The following is a 24315-nucleotide window of genomic DNA, read 5'->3' as shown; positions in this document are numbered from 1 at the left end:
TGTGGTTTGATGTTTTGGGTGTTACTTCTCATGTACAAATAGAGCACAGTGGCCATAGTTAACTGTGGTGCCAATCTTCTGCTTTGGAAAGAAAAATGCCACTTAAAAAAAATCTCATGACAAACAGTCTCAGTGATTCTGGGTACCAAAATATTCCATTTCATCTGGCAGAAACCAATTAAAATGAAGAAAACCTGTCAGTTGATTCAAATTAGGCTATTGTCAATTTTAAAAGTGGCACACTTACCAAGTTAACTTGAAGTAATATACGCCAACGAAAATAAAGAAAATACAAAGAAACAATTCATGTTAATACTTGAAATGAATAAAATGTCAATTGCTTTTTGCAAGATAAATTTGAGAAGCAAATAACTGATTAAATGTGTAAGAGGAGGTGAGTCAGGGTAAGAGATAGAATTAAAGGAAACAACACATCACTGAATGAGAATTGGATTAACATACCTTGGATCCAGTTCAATGAAATATAACAACCTGTTGTTGATGTTCATTCTAAAATGGAAGTATGGATAAGACTAATAAGTTGACAGGTCGCCATGACACACTTTGGAAAGTGTCTGATATTCGAGTCCCACTACTCCCTGGGTCATCACCAAATGTAAAGATTCGTTCAGAGTACTCAAAAGTCCCCAATTCACCTGTCTGGTGGACCCAGGTTAACAGAAATTAAAAAAAATGCTGAGCAGGTTTCCGTACTTCACAAGAACTGCTGTTTATTACAAATAAATCATTTCTAGCTACTGGCAAACAAACATACGAATTACCAACATGTAACTCTTATAGTCCAAACTCCGAACCCCTCCCACTTGTTAAACCTTACTCCCACCCCGCAAATACACACAGACAAACAAACATGAATGTTAAGGATGGAGAAAACAATACTAGAGAAGTACAGTTCAAATATCACCAGTCAGTATGAGTTGAGGAGGTGTCCTTTTTGCCTTCCAACAACTTCTGTTCTGCACATTTTTTTCAATTTTTCACAGAAGACACAAGGTGGTTGACACACTAATTGAAACTCTTGGTTATTAATAGAGGCAACATTTCACAACACCTGGTGGGAGATAATATCTAGCTATCTTCCTGACTTTGGTCACTTCACTGAAGACAGTGCGCAAGCAAGGGGACATTGTCGTTTCTGCAGTTTCAAGGTTTCTCTCTGTATTGTTCAGAACCACAGCATTCACCTACTTAGGTGCATCAGAGAATTGTGGCTAAACTGATGACTTCTGACTTCAAGTCGTCCAGATTGCAAGAACAAATCAGCAATCCGCACGCATACCCAGTGCCATGACCTCTCAGGTCTCTTCCCCACCGGTTGAATAAAACAACTGTGTTAACACAACTCACAATGCATTCCAGTAAGTTGTTTTTAGAAAGAGCAACAACTCCTTTCACAGTCCTTGGCCTAAAGCAATTTTCCCCATTTTGTTCCACAATCCAAAATAAAGAAAAACAAAAAGATATAGTTTTTACATAGGTTCTCCCAGAAATGTTTGTATCTTTGCCTATGAACTTTTAAAGTAAACTTGATTTGGTAATCTGGCTACTACTAAAGACACTGAGACCTTGGAGGAGCAGATAAAGGAAGATTTTTAGACAGACACCTGTGAGTGAGCCTGGGTAGTTAACTTAAGTAGAAATTCACCCTTTTCAAACTACTTACATTTTATATTTGCTGAAGTAAATTAACAAGGTGAAGAGAGCCATTTTAAGACTGATATTTAACTCAGGAAGGCATCCTGCAATTAATCAAATGTGTGAATTTGTCACCAGAAACACATGATTAAGTTGTCAGTGTCAGTTCATTAAATTGAAGAATTAATCATGAATCAGTGATTATGTTAAAAGACCAGGTCATACTTCAAACTCCATCTACCCATTTAAATTCCATGCTGCAGTTTCTGTCAGAGACAACGTGAGATCTGATAAGATGGTTTTGCAGTGAGTCCTCCGTGATCTTGACTAATTTATTTGGAATGGAAAGGTTATATAATAAACAGAATGTTTGTGCAGGATCAGAGAGGAGGGATGTATTGAACAGTCCCATTGCTTTCCTCAGTAGCACATTTACCAAAATAAAAGAAGTAATTTGAATCAATTCGTTAATGAAACTAACCCAGCCACCGAGTTACAATCAGCTCATTTCACCTGTGGTAATTGCTGCTGAGAGATTCAATTCTCAAAGATCCAGAAAGAGTATTGTGAGCCAAGTACCGGAAATTCCGGGGAAAAGTGATGGTGATAGTTTTGCATCCAAATGCTATTTGATACAGTGTCACACAAGAGACTTGTAAATAAAGTTCATGGAATAAAAGGGGCAGGACTAACATAGATACAAAATTGACTGAGTGATGGAAACAGAGAGTAATAGTCAATGGATTCTTTTTTTGGCTGGAATGTTTTCAGTGGAGATCCCCAAAAACTGTTTGTATACCTTTGCTTTTCCTGACATTTTTAAAATGATTTAGACCTCGATGTGCAGGGGATAACTTTGAATTTTGTGAATGATTCAAAACTTGGAAACAATGTAAACAGTAAGGAGAATGGTGTAGAACTTCCATAGGACATGGAAAAGTTGATTGAATGGGGGGATAGCTGGGCAGATTAAGTTCAATGCAGAGAAGAATGAGGTGATTTTTTTGGTATAAAGTACATGGAGAGACAGTTTAAAACAAAGTGCAGTACTCTACGGGGTGTACATGAGCAAAGAGACCTGGGCGCATGTGTGCATTTGTCATTAAAGGTGGCAGGACAGGTGGAGAGAGCAGTTAATAAAACACAGTGTCCTTGGATGTCTTAGGAGGGCACAGACTGCAAGAACAACGAGGTTATGATGAACTTACATAGATACCAGTTTGACCTCAGCTGAAATATTGTGTATGGTTCTGGATGCCACACCAGGAAGAATGTGATTACATTGGAGGGAGTGCAGAAGAGGTCTGTGAGAATTCTTTCAGGGATGAGAATCTTCAGTTATGAAGCTAAATTGTAGAATTTGGGAAGTTTTCCTTGGAAAGAAGACTATGAGGACATTTGTCATAAATTCTGAAAATCAAGAATGTGTGTAGAGTAGATGGGAAGAAACTGGTCCTGATTGTAAAAGGGAACCAAACAGCACATTTTTAATGTGTTTTACAAAACAGGCAAACAGAAGATATTTTCACACAGCAAGTAGTTAGGGTCTGGATAACACCACCTGGAAATATGGTGGAGGCAGGTTCTACTGACACATTCAAGAGGTGGTTAGCTGGTAATTGAGGAGAAACTAGGTGCAGCATTACAGGAGAACTGCACTAAGCATAATCCCTCAAAGAGCTAGTGCAGACATAATGGGTCAAATAGCTTCTTTCTGTGCCATACAATTACAGGTGGACTGTTATGAACATCAGCAGAAACAGATTGTGCTGAACTTGGTTCAGTCCTGGATGTGATTAACAGCAACCACCACAGTTACTCATAAACTCGCTGATGGTTCAGCAGGTTGGATGACCAAGTGAATCCATTCCCACACTCAGAGCAGCTGAATGGCTTCTCCCTCATGTGAGCTCGCTGGTGTCTCCTCAGTTTAGATGAGTGAGTGAACCTCTTCCCACACTCAGAACTGATGAATGGCCTCTCCCCAGTATGAATTCTCTGATGCTTACGGAGTTGAGGTGATTGTGTAAAGCCAGTCCCAGTGAGAGCACCTGAATGGTCTCTCATCAATGTGAACACATTGATGGCACATCAGTTCTTTCGAAATTTTAAAGCACTTTCCACGGTCTGGATATTTCAAAGGTCTTTCAGTAGTGTGAATTTGCTGGTGTGTCAGTAAGGCGGATGACTGAGTAAATCCCTTTCCACACACAGATCAGGTGAATAGCCTCTGCCCGGTGTGAATGTGTCGGGGGAGAATAAGGTCAGGTGATCTCCTGAACCCAACCCCCATTGTTGTGAATATATTGATGGAGCATCAGTTCCTGGGAACTTTTAAAACCCTTCTCACAATCAAGGCATTTATTAGGCCTCTCATCAGTGTGAATTTTGCTGGTGTCTCAGCAGGATGGAAAAACAATGAATCCCTTCCCACAAAGCAAACAGGAAAAAGGTCTCTCCCCTGTACGAATGCATTAGTGTGCCTGAAGATGAAAGGACTGAGTGAATTTCTATCCACACTCAGAGCAGGTGAATGGCTTCTCCCCAGTCTGAGTGTGTTGGTGCAGTGAGGGCAGAAGAGTGCCTGAACCTCTTTCCGCAGGAAGTGCAGCCAAACAGCTGCTCCACACCATGAACTCTTTGGTGCATCTGGAAGATAGACAACTGAGTGAAATCCTTCCCACACTTGGAGCACATGGATGGGTTCTCCTCACCGTGAACACACAGGTATGCCTGCAGGGTGATAAATGAGTGAATCCCTTCCCAAATTCATAGCAGGTGAATGGTTTTTCTCCGATGGGAGTGTATTTGTGCACAGTGAGGGTGGAAGAATACCTAAGCCTCTTTCCACCCAGGTCCCCAGAACATTACCTGGTTCATAGGATTAACAGTTCAATGATAATACCACTAGGTCATTGCCTCTCCTTGTATTTGGCCAATACATCACAGCTCACTTGCCAATTCATTCAATTTCCATTGCTCTGATTGGAGAACATTATTCCAGAATGAACTACTGTATGACACTATCAAACTTGATGAAAGATTCTACAATATTATGGTCACTATTTCCCAAAGGCTCCTGAACACCAAAAATAATTATATTATGTAAATAAAATGGGTAATTAAGACAGCCTGATTCAGAATTGATCCTCCAAAGTTCTGACTTAAAAATAAATCTTGTACACACCTGTGATCATGCCACGACTTTAAGATATGTTTTTTCTCCAGTTTATTTTAGAGGGGGACTGGGGGACGGGTTCCAAACAATATTTGAGAGGATAACCAACTTGTGAGGCCTTGGGGTGTTTTTCTTTTTAAATTGGAACAATAGATTCAGTCTGAGTGTATGTGGTCAAGCTCTCACAGAACCAGGATTTTAATTTTGGCAGTTACTGCTGTGGTCTTAGCAGGATTGGAAGGTAGTGAATCACTCCCACATGCTACACTCTCTCTCTGAATTTTCCCTCAAAATTGTCCTTTGATGTTCCTTCCTCCATTAGAGAATGATATATGAAACAATCTGTTTTTCTGAATTTGCCTTGTTCCAAGGGTGAGGTTATGGGATGTTACTAAATTGGAAGTTAATTAATAGATAGTAATGATTACTATTCAGTTAAGTTTTCCAATAGAGTTATTATTCCAAGTTCTTCTTTATTCTGTTGTAGTTTAAGTAGAGGGTTTGAATAAAATGTGTGTTGCTTAACATCGCATAGTTTGACCACAAATTTTATTTGGAACACATTTCAGAGGTGACTGCGAGGTGCTGAGAAAAAGTTAGGGTCTAAACTATCTTCTTAATATATTTTGAGGGGGTCTACTCTGGCCTGTAATATTACAGAAAGAAAAAAAAAAAAAAATCCTTCATAACATTTGTAATGATTAGATTCACCCACTCTACATGGAAATAGAAATCACCCATTATTACCGCCTGCATTTAACAAAGTCCATATATTTGTCGTTCCCCAAAGTGCTATAACATAAAGCAGGGCTACGATTTTTCAACATCTGGATATAATTTACAGAAAAATACAGCTCCTGAAATCTCATGAACACACTGCTGTCTCCACAGGTATGCATGGCCTATCCCCAGTGTGAACTCACTGGTGTAAAGTCAGTTGAGATGATTGCCTGAATCCAGTCCCACAGTGAGAGCACCTGACAGTCTCTCATCGGTGTGAATATGTTGATGGTACATCAGTTCCCCAGAGCTTTTCAAGCACTTCCCACAGTCTGGGCATGTAAAAGATCGCTCAGAGTGAACCCGCTGATGGCGAAACAGGTCCCCAGAACGTTTAAAGCACTTCCCACAGTCTTGGCATTCAAAAGGCCTCTGATCAGAGTGAACACGTTGATGGCGTATCAGGTCCCAAGAACTTTTAAAGCACTTCCCACAGTCTGGACATTTAAAAGGTCTTTCCCCTGTGTGAACACGCTGGTGTGTCTTGAGGTGAATTTTCCGAGTGAATCCCTTCCCACACTGGGAGCAGGTGAAAGGTCTCTCTCCGGTGTGAGTGCGTTGGTGTGCACGGAGTTGTGATGACCATATGAACCTGGACCCACAGACAGCGCAGCTATATGGTCTATTGTCAGTGTGAACACGTTGGTGTGACTTCAGCTCCCCAGAGCTTTTATAACACTTCCCACACTCTGGACATTTAAATGGTCTCTCCTCAGTATGAACTCTCTGGTGTGCCTTGAGGTGGGAAGGGTCAATGCATCCCTGCCCACATTCAGAGCAGATAAATGGCCTCTCCCCAGTGTGGAGACGCCGGTGTCTAGTGAGTTGAGATGATCGCCTAAACCCAGTCCCACAATAAGAGCACCTGAATGGTCTCTCATCAGTGTGAATACGTTGATGGAGCATCAGTTGTGTGGAACTTTTAAAGCACTTCTCACAATCTGAACATTTAAAAGGTCTCTCCTCGGTGTGCACACGTTGATGGGACTGCAATCGACTGGAACTTTTAAAGCACTTCCTGCAGTTTGGGCATTTAAAAGGTCTCTCCTCAGTGTGAGTCTGCTGGTGTGCCTTGAGGTCATGTGACCGAGTAAATCCAATTCCACATTCAGAGCAGGTGAACGGTTTCTCCCCAGTATGAATGCGTTGGTGCACAGTGAGTTGGGATGACCACTTGAAGCCAGCCCCACAGTCAGAACATCTGAACCACCTTTCCTCAGTGTGAACTCGTTGATGGGACATCAGCTCACTGGAACTTTTAAAGGAATTCCCACATTCTGTACATTTAAAAGGTCTCTTCTCAGTGTGAACCTGCTGGTGTGCCTTGAGGTGGGATGATTGAGTGAATCGAGTGCCACATTCAGAGCAGGAGAATGGCTTCTCCCCAGTGTGAATGCGTTGGTGCACAGTCAGTTGAGATGACCACTTGAAGCCAGCCCCACAGTCAGAACATCTGAACCGTCTCTCCTCAGTGTGAACACGCTGATGGGACATCAGGTTACTGGAACTTTTAAAGCACTTCCCACAGTGGGGACATTTAAAAGGTCTCTCCTCAGTATGAAGTTGCTCGTGTGTGCACAGTGTAGATAACTGAGTGAATCCTTTTCCACACAGAGAGCAGGTGAACAGCCTCTCCCCAGTGTGAATACCTTTGTGAATTTTCAGCCCAGAGCAATGGCTAAATCCTTTCTCACAGTTGCCAGATTTCAATAATTTCTCCCCAGTGTTACTGCATTTGTGCTTCTTGAGGCTAGCTAATTGGCTGAAGCCTTTTTTACACACAGAACATGTGTATCTGTTCTCCCCACTGCGAAATGTGCTTTCTCCTTCCATGGTTAAAAGCTGTTGGTAACTGGTTGTGATAAATTGGGTGACTCCATCAGATCATGATGTGATGTTTGATTTCAGTTTCATGACTGCGTACCATCCTCTTTGCTTAACCTGTGAAATTAATTTAAAACAGAAGAAAGGAATGAGCAAGAAGCCACAAAAACATAAAGGCAGGTTGTAAAATTGTACCGAGTGAATCTGGCAATTTGCTGGGCCAGCTCTTGGGAAAAGTGACAATGAAAGCTGCTGGATTGCCATAGAAGTTCAACTGGGGCTAAAACTAATGTCAAGCAAGGAAGGGACCTGCATCCTGGTCTGGGCTTACACAGGACTATTTATTTAGTGACTTAGACTCCCTACAATGTGAAAACAGGCCCTTCGGCCCAACAAGTCCACACCAACTCTCACAGCATCCCACCCAGACCCATCCCCCTATAATCCACCTAATCTACACATCCCTGAACACTATGAGTAATTTAGCATGGCCAGTCCAATCCATGGGACCTGCATGGAGCAGAGTGACAAAGAAAAGAAGGAGACATAGGGAAGTAATCGAGGGATTTTATACTCTGCAACTTGTCCAGAATTTTGACAGGACATTAAAAAGGCATCTGGATGGGTACATGAATAGGAAGGGTTTAAAGGGACATGGGCCAAATGCTGGCAAATGGGACTAGATTTACATAGGATATCTAGTCAACATGGATGAGTTGGACTAAAGGACCTGTTTCCATGCTGTATATCTCTATGACACTATTAAGTGTCTAAGTCCTGCCCTGATTTGCCCGAACAAATTGCAGCACCACACTTTTGTCTAAATTACACTCCATCTGCCACTCCTCAGCCTGTGTGCTCACCCGATTAAGGTTTCATTCTACTGAGATAAACTTCTTTGCTGACAACTACACCACCAATTTTGTTGTCATCTGCAAATTTACTAACCATACCTCCTATATTCACATCCAAATCATTCTTACAATTCATAAAAAGCAGTGGACTGCACTGATGTTTGTGACACACCATTGGTCACAGGCCTCCAGTCCAAAAGGCAACCCTCCACCACCATTCTCTGTCACCCACCTACAAGCCAATTTTGTATCCCAATGGCTAGGTCTGCCTTTACTCCATGGTGGTGCTGCTGAGCCACTATAGGTGGTGAACATTGAAGACCCCACTCAGAGTACATTCTTCACACTTGTCACCCTAGTGGTCTTGCTGAACGACATTGAATAAGTTTCTACACATAAGGCTACTGTATAACAAGCATTTTGTGACACTGTATTAACATGGACAGAGGACTGACTAAATATTAGAAGACAGAGTTGGGGTAAAGGTATCCTTTTTCAATGGCAATCTATACTATGAGATGTCACGGATCAGTTTTCACATCACAATCATTTAAAAATAGACGTTCAGGACTTGGATAATGGAATGTATGTTGTGTTTCCAAGTCTGCACACGACTCAGAAATAAGGGTTAACTATTTTGCATTTATTCCTCTATCCAGCTACCTGCTCACAAGGTAAAATACGACTCCATCCTCAGTAAATTTAGACAATTAGCATAGATTCTTATTAAACAAAAACCTACATTGAATCAAAATCAACCTCACAGCTTAAATTTTTCCTGGTTAAATGACCATTTTCTAAGGCCAATTCATGTTGTCTCATTTCCCTGACTATTTAGAGTTTTTTTTTTCTTATTTCATCTCCTTTTCCATCAGTCTGTATTTCTTCCTCTCCTCATTATCCACCTCCTTGTTTTCCTTCTAACTTAATTTCTAGCTTTTCATTTTGAACTCTATCTTGGCTAATTTTAGCAATGACATCTCAATTTAAAGTTCCCTTTCTTCCAATTCTAAATATTGAATAATCACTTGAAGCATTCTTGCTTATAAAGACCTTGCTCTGATTTTGTACCTTCAATTTAGTAGCTACCTCTCTCAGGTTTATCCCTAGTTAAATACTTCAAAAGGTGTTATCTTCCAAAACTCTGGTCAATATTCAAAGTCATGTTCAATGCAACGCAACAAACTTCACAACACAATCGATTTCAGTCGGACGCTAAGTATCTCATGCTTTAAAAAAAGTGAGACACAGATTCCTTTAAAATTGTGTGTATTTAAAAGCTGCAAAGTCCCCAATTATGATTCAGCTGATGTTATTTCTGGACAAGTTCAAATCCCAACTTCTAAAGATTGAATGTGATGACTTATTATTTATAAACAAGCATACAATACTGCAAATTTGGTCTGAACAATGAACTAGAAGTCCATTACATAAAAGAAATGAAGGTTAAACAGAACAGAACAGCCTATTTCCGCGGTATGGCAGCTCAGCACTTAGCGCTACAGCCCCACAGCGCCACGATCCAGGTTCAATTCCACCCTTGGGTGACTGTCTGTGTGGAGTTTGTACATTCTCCCGGTATCTGAGAGAGTTTCCTTTGGGTGCTCCAGTGTCCTCCCACAGTCCAAGATGTGCTGGTGAGGTGGATTGACCATGTTATATACCCTATAGTGTCCAGAGATAAGTCATGAGAATGGCAGAGTTATAGGGTAGGGAGGTGGATCTGTGTGGGATGCTCTTTGGAGGGTCATGTGGACACGAATGGCCAAACAGCCTGCTTCCACATTGTAGAGATTCTCCGATTCTACTTGCATCTAACCAATTTTAAGCATTTCAAAAATACATGGCAAAACAAAATCCCATCCCTTTCCAACACCAATACTTTACAATATTCAAATACCAGAGAGTGCTCCATTTTAAATCTCACTTATTGATTTGATTTAACTATTTCTTTCAATTCCTGGTCTTGACACTTTCAACTTTATTAACTTCAAATAAACAACAGTTTTCTAACCAAGCACATCTTGGCAAGAGTTTTCCAACTGAAATCTTAAACCTAAGTTAATCTACTTTCCAAATGTTTTGAATCAACTCCTTCAACTTGGAGAAACTGTTCTCACATCCGACCTCAGCCAGCTATTGTGTGAACTGCTACAACCCAAAGCTTTCCAAATGATAGGGATTTCCGCCCCGATCGAAAAAAAACTCTTCTAAACCAAAAGTAAGCTCATTGGTTGTCTCCAATCATAAAAAAAAATATACAAATAAATTCATATTATTACTCCAGGAAGATTCCAGTCACCAGGACTCTGAGACATACAGATTCAAAATTATGACACCAGATATGCTGCGTTGGTTATTAAATCCCAAGTATTAACAGACCAAAGCATGTGTCGCTAGTTCAAAATCCAAACTTTAAAATAAATTACATATATATAAAGCACACCTTATAGTCAAGGAGTGTAAACAACAAACCTAGGGTAGGCAGTCCATGAACTTTTGCAGACCAGTTTGTGACAGCGACAAATGCACCATCATCAGTATAGGGCAGAGGAATTCTCTGATCAAAAGATGGGTTTTATTTTTGTCTTTGTTTTCAGTCTAGATTGATTACAGATCTCATTGCCTGACTTGGCTTACGGAGAAACTCCTTTGTATCATCAGGGAATGCCAAGGGCAAGCGAATGGAGAAGAATATGCCAAACCAAGTGGGGGTTCCGACACTGCCAATTTCACTTCATTCTTCATCCTGATCATATCAGATGTGATGCTGTCAATCTGTGCAATACATGGCATGAAAGGAGCAGTTGAGCCTGGAGATTTGTTGGACAAAACCTTTTTTGGTGATCTCCTTTGTCAAGTTTCCTTTGTAAATTGATGACTTTTGTGTTTTCCTTCTACAGGACATGTGCTTCTCTCTCCGAACACTATTTTTGAATTCAGGATCAAATTTGGTGCTTTTAAAAAGGGACACTGCAGTCCCAAAATCAGCCACAATTCCAGAGTACCAAACTCCAGCCAGTTATAAGTGTGTCAACCTCAGGAGAAACAAATGTAATATTGTTAGATTGTCAATCTTGGAAATGATCAACAACAGCAATAACAGCAGAATCCACTTCTTTCAGAGGACACGGAAATCGCTGGCTGAGCCACCATTAGCCAGCCTGGACAAGACAGTGGTAAGTTTTCTCCTTAAACTGCTGCAGTATACTGGTTATTGAGGTTCACTTTTGAACTCACTTAAGCATCACTAGGTTGAATGAGTGAGTGAATTCCTTCCCACACATGGAGCAAATGAATGGCCCCTCTCTGGTGTGAACTCATTGGTGAGCAAGGAGAGAGGATGAACACCTGAAACTCTTCCCACAGGAAGTACACCTGAATGGCTTCTCCTCTGTATGAATTGGCTGGTAAGACTCGAGTGCAGTTGATAGTGAATCCCTTTCCACACACAAAGCAAGTGAATGGTTTCTCCGCTGTGTAAATTTACTGGTGTGCAAGGGGGGTGGATGACTGCCAGAAACCTTTCCTACAGGAAGTACAACTGAACCACTTCTCCCCGGTGTGAACTCGCTGGTGTCTCAGCAAATTGGATGACTGAGTGAACCCCTGCCCACACACAGAGCAGGTGAATGGTTTCTCCCCAGTGTGAACTCGCAGGCGTATATTCAGGTTAGATGAAGACATGAACCTCTTTGCACAATAAGTGCAGCTGAACGGCCCATCCTGATGGACACCCCACCCTCATCGTGTAACATGAGGCAGGTAGTTTGTGTAAATCTCTTCCCACATTCTGACTAGATGAATGGTCTCTCCTCGTATGAATTCATTGGTGTGATTGGAGTTTGGTTGTCTGAGTAAATCCTTTCTCACACACAGACCAGGTGAATGGCTTCTCCCCAATGTGAAATCGGCAATGGATTTCAAGCTGGGATGGACAATTGAATCCTTCACCACAGTCCTCACATTTACACAGTCTCTCCATGGCAATGTCATCTTTGTATCTCTCAGGATGGGCAATCAGTTGAAGCCTTGACCGCACACAGATTGAGCACAGTATTTCCCCACTGCAAATGGTGTAATTTTTACTTTCCCCAATCTTATTGACTGGTTCAAATTCTTTCCACAGGAAATTCACTGGAATGCTCTCAGAACGTGTGACTGTGTAATGCTTTTTCCAGTCTGCTCACCGGAACACAATCACTGAGGTGTGTGAATATCTCTGGGTTCTTGTCACTCACACCAATGTTTGAAATCATTTCCCACAGACAGAACAAACATTTCTCCTTCCACATGCAGAGGTCAAATGTACTCAGATAATGATTGATTGATTGGTTGATCATGAGTCAACCAGACCTTGGCAAGAAATTTGCTTTGTGTTTAATATCTCCAAAGCCTTCTTTTCAAATATTCTGCAAAAGGAGTTTGCAAAAGTCATCACAGTCAATGCAGGGTAGAAATTCTGAAGTCAGTTCCAGATTCTAAGGAACATTACTTTCCTCTCCTGTTCCCCAAATCTGTAAATCCCAGTTCCACAGTCCCTCCCTTCCTCTTTGGACTGAAATCCAAACCCGTCTCCCTATCTTCTTCCTCGACTCCAAATTTTCTCCCTCCCTCTGGGTTCAGTTCACCAGGCTCCTGTCTGCAGACTACAAATCAAAGCAACGAGTTTGATTCGGGGTTTGGTGTCGCCTGTGGGTGTTCGTAAATGCACCCCTCCCACCTCTCCGGGTTTCCTTCCTGATCAGAGCCTCGTTGATTCACCCCACCCTCCCCTCCAGGCTCCAAAGTGAGACACGCCTTTCCTTCACCAAGATGGCGGTTGGTTGCCCAGTGACAATAACCGCCTCACCAAGATGGCGGTCAGTGGCTCCGCGCCCTCAGGCCTCCCCCAAGAGGTTATAAACTCCCCAGGCCCCCTCCTCCCGCGGTTAACATTCCTACCATGTCTCACAATCTCGTCCCCCAGAAGCAGGAGAGGAATCTTGTCACTCAGGCCTGGCGACCTTCCCGCCCAGGCGCCGGCTCCATTCCTTTCGCACAAACAGCAGCATCGACTCCCGTCCCGCTCGAGGTGACAAGGGTCCTGGCTGTTAGACGTCATTTCCGGGCCAAAAGGAAGTAGACGTGGCTGGAGGGCCGCGCTGGAACATGTGGTCGTCCAACCAATCGGAGACAATGAAGGGCGGTACGATGGTGTGGACCGCCCCCAGGAACCTGAATTGTGCCCATTTAACCCGTTGTTTCTAATGAGCCTGTTCAGAGATGCCAAACCTCTGGGGCAGACAGGACTAGTACCTGAGCTTCCCAGTCCAGGGTCAGCGACATTACCACTGCGCCCTCCCCGTGGGGAATTAAGAACAAAAACAAAGTTACTGAAAAAGCTCAGGTCTGGCAGCGTCTGTGACGGAAAAAAAAAGTTAACCTGACCGGTGACCCTTCCTCAGAACGGGGAATTAAACCCGTCTCCCGCTTATTCGGCGGGGATACTAACCACTAGGAGACAGTTAGGACTGCAGGTGCTGGAAGCTAGAGTCAATAAATGTAGAGCTGGAAAAGCACAGCAGATCAGACAGCATCCGAGGAGCAGGAAACCCTTCATCTATGCTATCGAGGTTCCTGACCAACACTGAGTCATTCTGCTGTCGACACTTGATGTTGCCCACATCGGACTCCAAACCTGTAGCAATGTGGTTGAATCTTAACTGCCCTCTCTGAGAACCTTACAACATTCTTCAAGAGTGGGGCCCAACTATGGAGTTCATTTTCATAAGGATATAACTGAAAAGCAGGGAGGTTCTGGTCAACTAGTTCAAAATTAGATTTGACTGGGATTATATACTCAGTCTCCATTACATCTTCATTTAGAGAATAGAAATAGATGCATTAGAGGTGTCACACTGATTAACAAGGATAAAACTAAAACTGACAGCATTTCACCTTGAGAAACGGCAGGGTGAGGGTGTTAAAGAAAGGTGAAAACTGAAGGGTGACCTGATGGAAGTCTTTAAGATGTTGAAGGGGGTTCAATAATCTAATGGCGATTCATAGGAAACCTTTTTGCCCAGCGAGTGGTGAGAATATGGAACTGCTCCCACAGTGTAGACGATGCCCTAGTGGTATTATCACTAGACTGTTAATGCAGAGACCCAGATAATGTTCTGGATTCAAATCCCACCATGGTAGATGGACGAATTTGAATTCAATTTTTAAAAAGTCTAGGATTAAGAGTCTAACGGTGACCATAAATCCATTGTCGATTGTTGGAAAATCCCATCTGTTCACTGATGTCTTTTAGAGGAGGAAACTGCCATTCTCACCTGGTCTGGCCTACGTGTGACTCCAGACCACAGCAATGTGGTTGACTCTTAATCCCCACCTCGAGGCAATAAATGCTGACTTGCTAGCGACACCCTTGTCCCACGAATGAATAAAGAATAAAGGCACAGCAAGCGTCTGAGGTGAACAGCAGGAATATATTTAAGGAGAAGCTGGATACATACCTGAGGGAAAAAGGAATAGATGGAGATGAAGAGGGGAGAGTGGAGGCTCATGTGGAGCATAAATACTGACATAATACTAAATGAACCAAGTGGCCAGGCCCTGTGCTGTAGAATGGATGGGACAGAGATGTGTTCATTTCTGATTTTGTAGTGAGAGGAAATACATTATTTACAGTCAAGGATGAAATAGTTATCCATCATCAGCTTTTGGGGATCATTTCAGCAGGAATGTGCAATCCCAGTCTCAAAGAGCATCAGCCTCACTGGAGGCAAAGTGGTGAGCGTGGCCAGTCCAGCAGAAAGAAATTCTCTGACTCTCCCACTTCACCGACTGTGATGTGATTTTTTTCCCTCATTTTTAAACAGAATCAATGTTTAGGTCAGCATTTATTGCCCATCCCAAATTGTCCTGCTTGTGAAGGTGCTGGTGATCTGCCTTCTGGGACGACAGGCCTTGTGGTGTAGGGTCACCCACAATGCTGTTAGACAGAAGAGTTCCAGGATTTTGACCTAGTGACAGTGAAGGAACAGCCAACATTATTCAAAGTGAGGATGGTGTGCAAGATGGACGGGAAGTTGCAGGTGGTGGTAGTCTCATTTAACTCCTGCCCTCGTTCTTCTACATTTTAGAGGATGAGCATGAATGTTGTTGCTAATTAACAGCAAATGCAACTCCTGTACTCACCTGTGAATTCGCTCATGTTTTCACAGATTTGATGACTGAGTGAACCGCTTTCTACACTCAGAACAGATGAATGGCTTCTCCCTTGTATGAACTGGTATTCCTTTTGGCCAGATAAATCCCTGATTTACTTCCCACACTTGGAGCATTTAAATGGTTTCTCCCCAGTGTGAATTCACTGGTAACTCAGCAAGTTTGATGACTGTGTGAATTCTTTTCCACAGTCAGAGCAGGTAAATGGCCTCTCCCCAGTGTGAACTCGCTGGTGTATCTACAGACTGGATAACTGAGTGAATTCTTTTCTACAGTCCAAGCAGGTAGATGGGCTCCCGCCAGAGTGAGCTCACTGCTGTCTCAACAGGGTGAAATATTCACTGAATTTCTTCCCACACTCAAAGCAGGCAAACAGCCTCTCTCCAGTGGCAGCATGCTGATGTTTGCACAGGGCAGACAAGTCAGAGAATCCCTTCCCACCTTCCTAGCTTCAAGGAAGTTCAACAATCAACTTAAGCCACACACACACACACACACACACACACAACAAATGGGTATTATGGCAGGTTATGTGACGATTGAAGCTGTTTCCACAGTCAGTTCACTGGAAGACTCTTAGTTGGGGGTGTGAATCTCACTGCTCTTCGAGTTAAATTGATGTTTTAAACCTTTGATGCAGACAGAACAAATTGACATTTCTCCATTTATGGTTATTTAAGTCCCAGTTAATTAAGTGCCTATGCTCACACGATGTTTGTTTTGAGATTTCTGTCTACAAATCTTCCCCTTCTAGCATCCTGTGAAAGTGATTCTAAAAGGTATAAGTACAGATGAGAAATTCAGAACAGACAATTCTCTGGAATACCTTTTTCCTCTCTCTTCCCCAAAATCTGTGAACCTCCTTCCCACCATGTCTCCCACCATTCTCACATGCTGACCCTAATATACATACCTCCCCATTCTTCTGAAGTGCTGCTCAACACATTCATGCTGGACAGACTCTGCCTCCTTCCTGGTTTCACTTATTACCTCTTCAGTTGCTACAAGTCAATAATTTAACCCTAGGATTTTATTTAAAAAGTAAGACAGAAGACAGTATTATGCTCACAAATGTTGAATAGAGGAGGAAGTTTCAGTTTGGGTGAAGTTCCATTTACATGGCTTGCTGCTGTGGAAAGGCTGCCAACACTATTAATGACCCATCACACTCCAATAATGATCTCCTACAACCTGTTCTATTAGGCAGAAGGTACAGAAGCCTGAACACATGCACAAGCAGGTTCAGGAACAGCATTTTCTTGGCTGTTATTAGACTGATGAATGGACTCGCGAGCCTCAAATCATGACGATCTTGCTCACATTGACGTCGCCTAGTGCATGCCCTGTGCAATGAAACCTGTATGTCTCTAAGTCATTTTGATCTGTATATCATTGGTTACTATGATCTACTTGTACTACTCATAAAACAAAGCTTTTCACTTTATTTCAGTATATGTGACAATATATCAATCAATCACTCAGCAGCAGCAGCTTTGCTGGGCAGCAATGAGCAGCTTCAGAAGGTCAAAAGACCGAAAGAACTGCCAATGCTGGAAATCAGAAATTGCTGTTAAATCTCAGCAGACCCGGCAGCATCTGTGGAGAGAAATCAGAGTTAATGTTTCAGATCCAGGATGCTTCTTCAAAAGCTCATTGTCCAGTGTCCACACTGAGGCAATAGGAAAGCCCTGATTGGCTGGAGAACAAGTGCGCTTCTAGTCCTCCACCATTTCCCACTGGTCAATGCATTGTGTTACGACAATTTGGAGGTGGAACTTGGATCCACATGGGTCTGGAGCTCCTTTGACCCCAAAGTGTGGAATGGTCAGCCAATACAAAATGTGGGTGCCAGAGGGCCCCAGCTCCTCCTCCTTCTACAAAGCTATTAACTTTTGCTATGGATACCCTCAAAATGTGTTACATTTATTCCTCCACCCCCTTTGTTCACAGCAAAGAAAGGACAATGTTCTAGCTCCATTCAGTTGCGAAGAATCATACCGAAATAAAACATTAACTCTTGTTTTTCTCTCCACAGATTCTGTCAGACCTCCTTGATAAAACAGGCTCTCCAATTGTAAAGAGACTAGTTGATCAAACGTAAGTCCTTCAATGAACTAATTTAAATAATTTCAGTTTATTTAAAACAAAAACAAACCTGTTCCCCAAAGACATGCTGGAAGAAGTCACAGGAGATATGAGTTGAATTGAAGTTTTGGCTCCTCACTCGAACCCTTGAACTGAAATGTTCTTCTGTCACCCAGAATGGACAGAGTCAGAATGAAAGACAATACCGGGCTAAATTACATTGAATATCTAGCACAGAATCAGACCATTCAGCCTATCCAATCCACATCAGTGTTCATTCTTCAACTGAACCTGTTGCCAGGATTCCTCTTTTAACTCCGAGTACACTTCTATTTTTTTCTGCAGGATCCCTGAATTGTCTCTGCATTATTCACTTCAATCACTCCCTGTGGTAGAAAATTCCACATTATGTTCATTCTCTGGTAAATTCCCTGCGATTTATCAATGACTGTCTTAGAATTACTTTTCCATCTATAACTGAAAATACACTCTGCTCCTAGCAAAGGCTTTCATTTTATTCTAATTTATTCATTCATAGGGTGTGGGTGCTGCTGGTTTGGCCAGCTTTTATTGCTAATCCCTAATTGCCCAGAGGGCAGTTCAGAGTCGACCAGATTGCTGTGTGTCTGGAGACACATGTAGGCCAGACCAGGTAAGGATAGCAGTTTCCTTCCCTAAAGGACATGAGTGAACTCGATGGTTTTTACTCCACAATCGACAATAGATTCATGGTCATCATTTAACCCTCGATTCCAGATTTTCTTTTTTTTTTTAAATTGAATTCAAATTCCACCATCTGCCATGGCTGGATTTGAACCCAGGTCCCCAGATCATTATCTGAGTCTCTGGAATGACAGTCCAGTGGTAATACCACTAGGCCATTGCGTTCCCATTATTTCCATATATCTCAGATTAAAATTGCAAAACAGGAAATATTTGTTCAAATGATGTGAAATCCTCAAGATCCATGGCTTTTCACAGACAAAAATAGACCTTGAGTGCTGTATGTCTGCAGGAAGTATTTGTGAGGGGGAGGGCAGTTTCTCTCAGTCTTAAGGTAGGAATTGTTCGATCTCAAGGGAATATAGGTATAATTAATGAGATTTAAGATTGTCATATTGTGTTTTACAAAGGCTCAGAGATGAATATTCTGAAATTGATGTTGTTTTAAGTGTCAGATATTGTAATGTAGCTTTAAGAGAAAAATAAAACTGGATTTCTGGTAGGGAGAGGTCAGAGCACCAGGTCACCCTATTTAGATGCAAACTATATTTAGCTGTTATTGGGGACACAAACCTGATTGACTCAAGGGAAGAGATGAGCATCAGATTGATGTGAAAGTCAAAAATTCACAGATGTAGGTTAGACTCGTATGAAATAAATCCATATATATCATTCGGGATTTGCCATAAAATAGCTGAAATAGAACTGGATCGGGAAAAACCAGCATGAGCGCAAAAATTAACAGTTGTTCACTGTCTTAAAAAAAAAGGGATAATGAAAAGTTTCTTTTGAAATAGAAATGCAGAGAGAGAAAAAGACAGCATGAGTAGTTGTACAGTGTACAGATCTAGCAATTCAGATAGATTAGAATGGTTTAGCTTTTCACGAAGACTGAAAAATTAATCTGAACCTGCAAAGGAATTGGTATATGTGTGCAAGTTCAGTCAAACATTGAAGAACATCTTGCTACCGAAAAACCAAGGATCAGAAAACAAAAAAAGAGAAGACTTCAAGAAATGATGGGATCCACAGAAATCATACCAACGTGAACTAGAATATTAAATATTAATCATTGTTGTAAAATAAGCCAGTTGGTTCACCTTCCAAATCAGTGATTGCTTTCTCCACCGGAATGGTTATTGTCAACAAGAACATTCTCACTCTGGGGTTTAGTGTTCAGTCCAAATCTGGTCATCACTTTCCGAGTCTGATTGGTTTCTGCTGCCTCGCTGTCTGTGGAGATTCTCATTGACCGACTCGCTTCACCTTTCTCCCTGAGCAGCAAGCTAGGTTATGATGATCCCAGGGCTGTGAAGATTTAAGGGGAAATATGAATACTCAGTAAGCATTGCAAAGATTTAGGCATCACATTCCAAAACAAACTTCACTGTATATAATTGATAAAAACAAAGTAAGCCCTCTGACACTAACCATTATCGTATATATCGATGTGTGCCTCGATTCCAGTTTTACTTTTATACCCCAAAAGTTCCCTCATTTCCAAAAAATCTTGAAGGTCCATTTGTTCTGTTTAGGGACTAACCGAGGGTTAGGCCACAGGCCTCTGGCACTTGCTTTCATCTCTCTGAAGTTTCTCAGTTTAGCACTTAGACTTATAGAATACTTTCGCTTGGAGAAGATTTGAACATCTGTGCTATCATAACCAACTGCAAAAAGCATTTGGTTTGCCTTAAAGACCAACAACTCAACCCTTCCATGGTTACAATCTTCCTCGATCACATTATCAAAATTCTTTTGCATGTTCAAGAGCAGGGTTTGATATTCTTGGTTGATCTGATCTTTAAATAAAGTGTAATCTGCCAGTTTTTTCTTGATCACATTCAGAAGGACATTTATTTCACTGTGAGTGCCATCAACACATTCGTCAATTTGGATTTTCATTTTTCTTTGTACTTGGAGCCTTCCACACAATTCATTGTGAGTTGTTCATTGCTGAACCGCTTACTGTTGTATTCTGTATTGTTTCAGCACTGGCAAACATGTGTAATTCAATGACAAAAACAGAAATTGCTGGAGAAACTCAGCAGGTCAGGCAGCATTTCTGGAGAAAGACCAGAGTTACCATTTCAAGTCCAGATCCATTCTGAAGAAGGGTCACTGGACTCAAAACATTCACTCTATTTTCTCTCCACAGCTGCTACCAGATTGGCTGAGTTTCTACTGCAATTTATGGTTTTGTTTCAGATTTCTAGAAACCACAGTTCATTTTTATTTTACATTTAATTCAATCTTAAGTGTTATGATCACTTTGTGCTCCCCAAGGCCTTTGTCTTGAAAATATTTAACTTGTGAATTGCAAGCGCTTTTGCTGCTTTGGTAGTGTCCATGACTGGAGTAGATACATCAGTATTTTTAGTTGAATCAGTTCTTTGCTCAGCTGGATTACAAATAGACAAGGAATGTTTACTCACAGACAAAGCTCCTGAATTATAGGACACCATCACACGTTGTGGGAACACAATACACCCCATTATGTCAATTCCAATGATTCAGCCACATCATTCATTTGTAATTTTGAAATAAAACCAAAAATAACACTCACTCATTTACCACAGCATCACCTAAATTCATTCTAAACAATGGGGTTTGCACACAATTACTAACAATGCACTGTATTAAAACAGGTAACTTCTTGAAGAAAAGTCAATCTTTTTCTATTAATAAGATCTGAGCTGAGCTAGTAGCTCTCAGGATCACAATCTTTCTCACCTCTATCAGAGAAAAAAACTGGTGTTACTTCCTTTTAAACATTAATCCACCAAAATCCCTGCTGTCTTTTTTGCCCCGATAGTGAATCCATTAGAAGGAACAGGTTGCTCACAACTTTAACTTTTTGGTACAACTTTCCCTGGAGAAACACCAGCCATTTTCACTGGATTACTTTTTAATCTCTGGCAATTTGCCTTTAAACATTCATCCCTAAGACAGTGAAAACACAATCAGTCCTTTTGACTCAATTCCATCTTCTGCACTACCTTTCTCAGCATTTCAATGAAAATCTGTTCTTTCACTTATTCTACTTTTTCCATGATAATATGATTTCTGTTCACCTCTTCCCCCCATGATTTCACTTTCCAGCTCCTGTGTCGGTTTGTTACTAATGGTTTGTGGCAATTGAGATATCTGTGAGAACTGAAGAAGGGTCACTGGATCTGAAACATTAACTCTGCTTTCTCTCCAGAGATGCTACCAGATTTACTGATTTTCTCCAGCAATTTCTGTTCCTGATTTCCAGCATCTGCAGTTCTTTGGTTTGTTGTTAACTATTGAACTGGCAACTTCCTGCCACAAAGCTCACTGCCCTCACTGAAGTCACCTCTCGGGGATTTTTTTCCCCTCGATCCAAGCTAGGGGAATTGCCCTGCTTTATTTCCCCTCAAAAACTCCACCAATCAAGCTACAGATTACCCAAGAGCAAATCTGCAACAGCCTGCCATGAGAAACCCAAAAGATGTTCACTAAAAGAACCTGGTCAGTCCCACAAGCCAAATCTCTGGCAACATGATGTGCTGTATGTGGTTCCCAACAGAAATGCAAGTTACATGCTACATACCTTCAAAGTAGTTACTGCATCAGTGATCCATGTGATCACACATAAAACAATTTTTGGAACAAAATACTCAAGAATCAACTCATTGGACAAAATTTGTGAAACTCTCTGACCCTTCCCTTTTAGTAAGTGTCAGAGTGAACATGGTTCAGTCCTGGATGTGATTAACAGCAGAATCCAACCCCTGTCATCACTTGTGAACTCGCTGGTGTCTCAGCAGGTTGGATGACTGAGTGAATCCCTTCCCACACTCAGAACAGGTGAATGGCTTCTCCCCAGTGTGAACTCGCTGGTGCATGCGCAGGCTGTATGAATCACGAAGCACCTTCCCACACTCGGGGCAGCTCAATGGCCTCTCCCTCCGGGTAACTCGCTGATGTCTCAGCAGATTGGATAAATGAGTAAATCTTTTCCCACATTCAGAACAGGTGAATGGCTTCTCCCCGGTGTGAACTCGCTGATGAATCTGCAGGTTGGAAGAATCAATGAATCCTCTCCCACATTCAGAGCAAGTGAATGGCCGCTCCCCAGTGTGAACGCGCTGATGTCTCAGCAAGTTGGATGACTGAGTGAATCCCTTCCCACACTCAGAGCAGGTGAATGGCATCTCCCCAGTGTGACAGCGTTGATGTGTTTCCAGTGCAGATGGGGTACAGAAGTCCTTCCCACAGTCCTCACATTTCCACGGTTTCATCATGGTGCAGCTGTCTTTGTATCCTGCCAGTTTCGATATTCAGTTCGAGTCTCATCAACAGGACGCATGTACAGTCTCTCCTCGCTGTTAATGATGCATAGTTTACTATGGCGGTTTAGCTGTTTAAAGCCCTTTCCACAGAATCTATGCCGGAATACGCTCACTCCGGTTCAGAGGTCATATTTCTTTCCTGGTCACAATGATGTTTCAAAACTTGTGAAGCATCAAAACTGTCAAACGTTTCTCCTTCTAGATTCACAGGCCAATGAATTTCAAGTCCCGAAGAATCAACTGACTGTGCAAAACAAAATCATAAAAGTCATAATCACTGTCAGTCTTGGATAGAAATACAGAACACACAATTCTAGTTTCTATCAAACATTCTTTCCTCTCTTGTTGCCCAAAAATCTCTCGTGTCCCAGTGCCTTGTCTCCCTTCTCACTCTGCTGTACATGATATGCAGTCTCTAAATTCACATTTGGGTGATTCATGCTGAGTGACAGACCCATATTTCCTATAAATGTGTAGATATTTGGTGGACTAAAATAGGTAATGTATAAAGCTGTAATGAATTATGGGAGATACAAGAGAAATGTGAAAAATAACTTTATTTGGATAGGAAGCAACTATGACCTGGACCGGTCTTTTTTTTTTAAATACTGTATTGTATTACAAGACTAGAAACAATGATAATGGCACTTTGTTTATAGATCTATAAACAAAATGTTGAATATCAATCATGTAATAACACAAGAAATATCTTTATTTATGCTCTCCTTAAATATCAGCTTTTCCCTGAGTAAATCATTCTTTTAATTGTGAATATTAAGGAGCCATTCCTTTTAGCCAGACAAGAAAATGTGTCAAACTGAGAGAGCAAAAAGATGTCAGTGTCTGTAAGACAGACAGGAATAGGAACCAAGCTTTCCAAAATCTGCACGTTCCTGGATTCACTTTCTTTCCCCTCGGTTGCTGCCAGTGAACAGTTTTCCCCTTCCCTCCAAAGATGGTGCATAAAGGAGGCAGTTTCAGCCTGAAGTTCATTGTTTTCCAGTCACATTGCTGTCTGGAGCAGACAGAATGGTTAATTATTTCTCCTTTCAGATTCAAAGTTCAATGACATTCGTATCCAAAAGGTCAAGTGACTCTGTCAGATCTTCAGATCAAGCTTGTTCTGAGAGTTATGTCTGCAAATACTATCCTGCAGATCCTACAATACCCTGAAAAGGAATTTTACCTCAGTCATCGCTCGAAGTAAAGGCGATAGATTATTTCAAAATTCATTGGATAGGCCACTTGAAGGTAACAATCTTGCAAGGCTAGAGGGCTTTAGAGGGTGGATAGGACTAAGTGGTTCTAAAATTTACTGCCCCCTAAATCCTGACCATCTGTTTTCGCCAGGCAAACAAACGTGTGAAGCTGAGCAAATACAAACAATAGGTTTAAGGGAGACATATATACCTGAAACAACTTTTCCACAGTCTGTTCCTTCACTGGATTGACTTCCAGTACGTTGAATTGCTGTAAGTGAACGATTTTCTCCCTCTCACTCCCTCCCAGGATGAGAAAAGAAATGGAAAAGGGAAGACATTGCTTTGCTCCCAGATGTTGCAAAAAGGATGGAGTCTCATTGTAAGGCAAGATGGACGACTTCCGCATTGTGACGTTCACAATACGTTAGGGAGTTTACCTGAAGCAGCCAATAGAAACTGGGGAGCCCATGCATGACGTC

At 41.7% G+C, this 24315-nt stretch overlaps 2 protein-coding genes across 7 annotated transcripts in view; one reads left to right on the top strand and one right to left on the bottom strand.

Annotated features, from left to right (window-relative positions):
* LOC125481031 (zinc finger protein 836-like) overlaps nucleotides 1-24315 on the top strand; it is a 40591-nt gene that overhangs the window by 9998 nt on the left and 6278 nt on the right. Inside the window, exons 4-5 of the mRNA XM_048619075.1 lie at nucleotides 11196-11471; nucleotides 17546-17607. Of these exons, the coding sequence (XP_048475032.1) occupies nucleotides 11196-11471; nucleotides 17546-17607 (338 nt within the window). The remainder of the gene's footprint in view (nucleotides 1-11195; nucleotides 11472-17545; nucleotides 17608-24315) is intronic.
* Nucleotides 718-24229, bottom strand: LOC125487567 (oocyte zinc finger protein XlCOF7.1-like). 6 transcript variants are annotated; one of them, XM_048619351.1, is made up of 3 exons: nucleotides 24045-24229; nucleotides 19419-19626; nucleotides 718-7555 (listed from the first exon to the last, which is right to left on the bottom strand). In XM_048619351.1, the coding sequence occupies exon 3, from the start codon at nucleotides 7445-7447 to the stop codon at nucleotides 5768-5770; it is 1680 nt and encodes a 559-aa protein (XP_048475308.1). In that variant the 5' UTR covers nucleotides 7448-7555; nucleotides 19419-19626; nucleotides 24045-24229; the 3' UTR covers nucleotides 718-5767. The 6 variants fall into 6 exon arrangements, 5 of the variants coding, with proteins under 5 accessions (XP_048475308.1, XP_048475305.1, XP_048475307.1 ...); XM_048619348.1 differs by lacking the exon at nucleotides 24045-24229 and adding an exon at nucleotides 21893-22061; XM_048619350.1 differs by lacking the exon at nucleotides 24045-24229 and adding an exon at nucleotides 19750-21523.

The sequence above is a fragment of the Rhincodon typus genome, chromosome 42 (genome assembly GCF_021869965.1).
Source record: "Rhincodon typus isolate 14 chromosome 42, sRhiTyp1.1, whole genome shotgun sequence".
Taxonomy (NCBI): Eukaryota; Metazoa; Chordata; class Chondrichthyes; order Orectolobiformes; family Rhincodontidae; genus Rhincodon; species Rhincodon typus.
The sequence above is the reverse complement of the archived record's forward strand: the minus strand, read 5'-3'. Positions and strand labels throughout refer to the sequence as shown.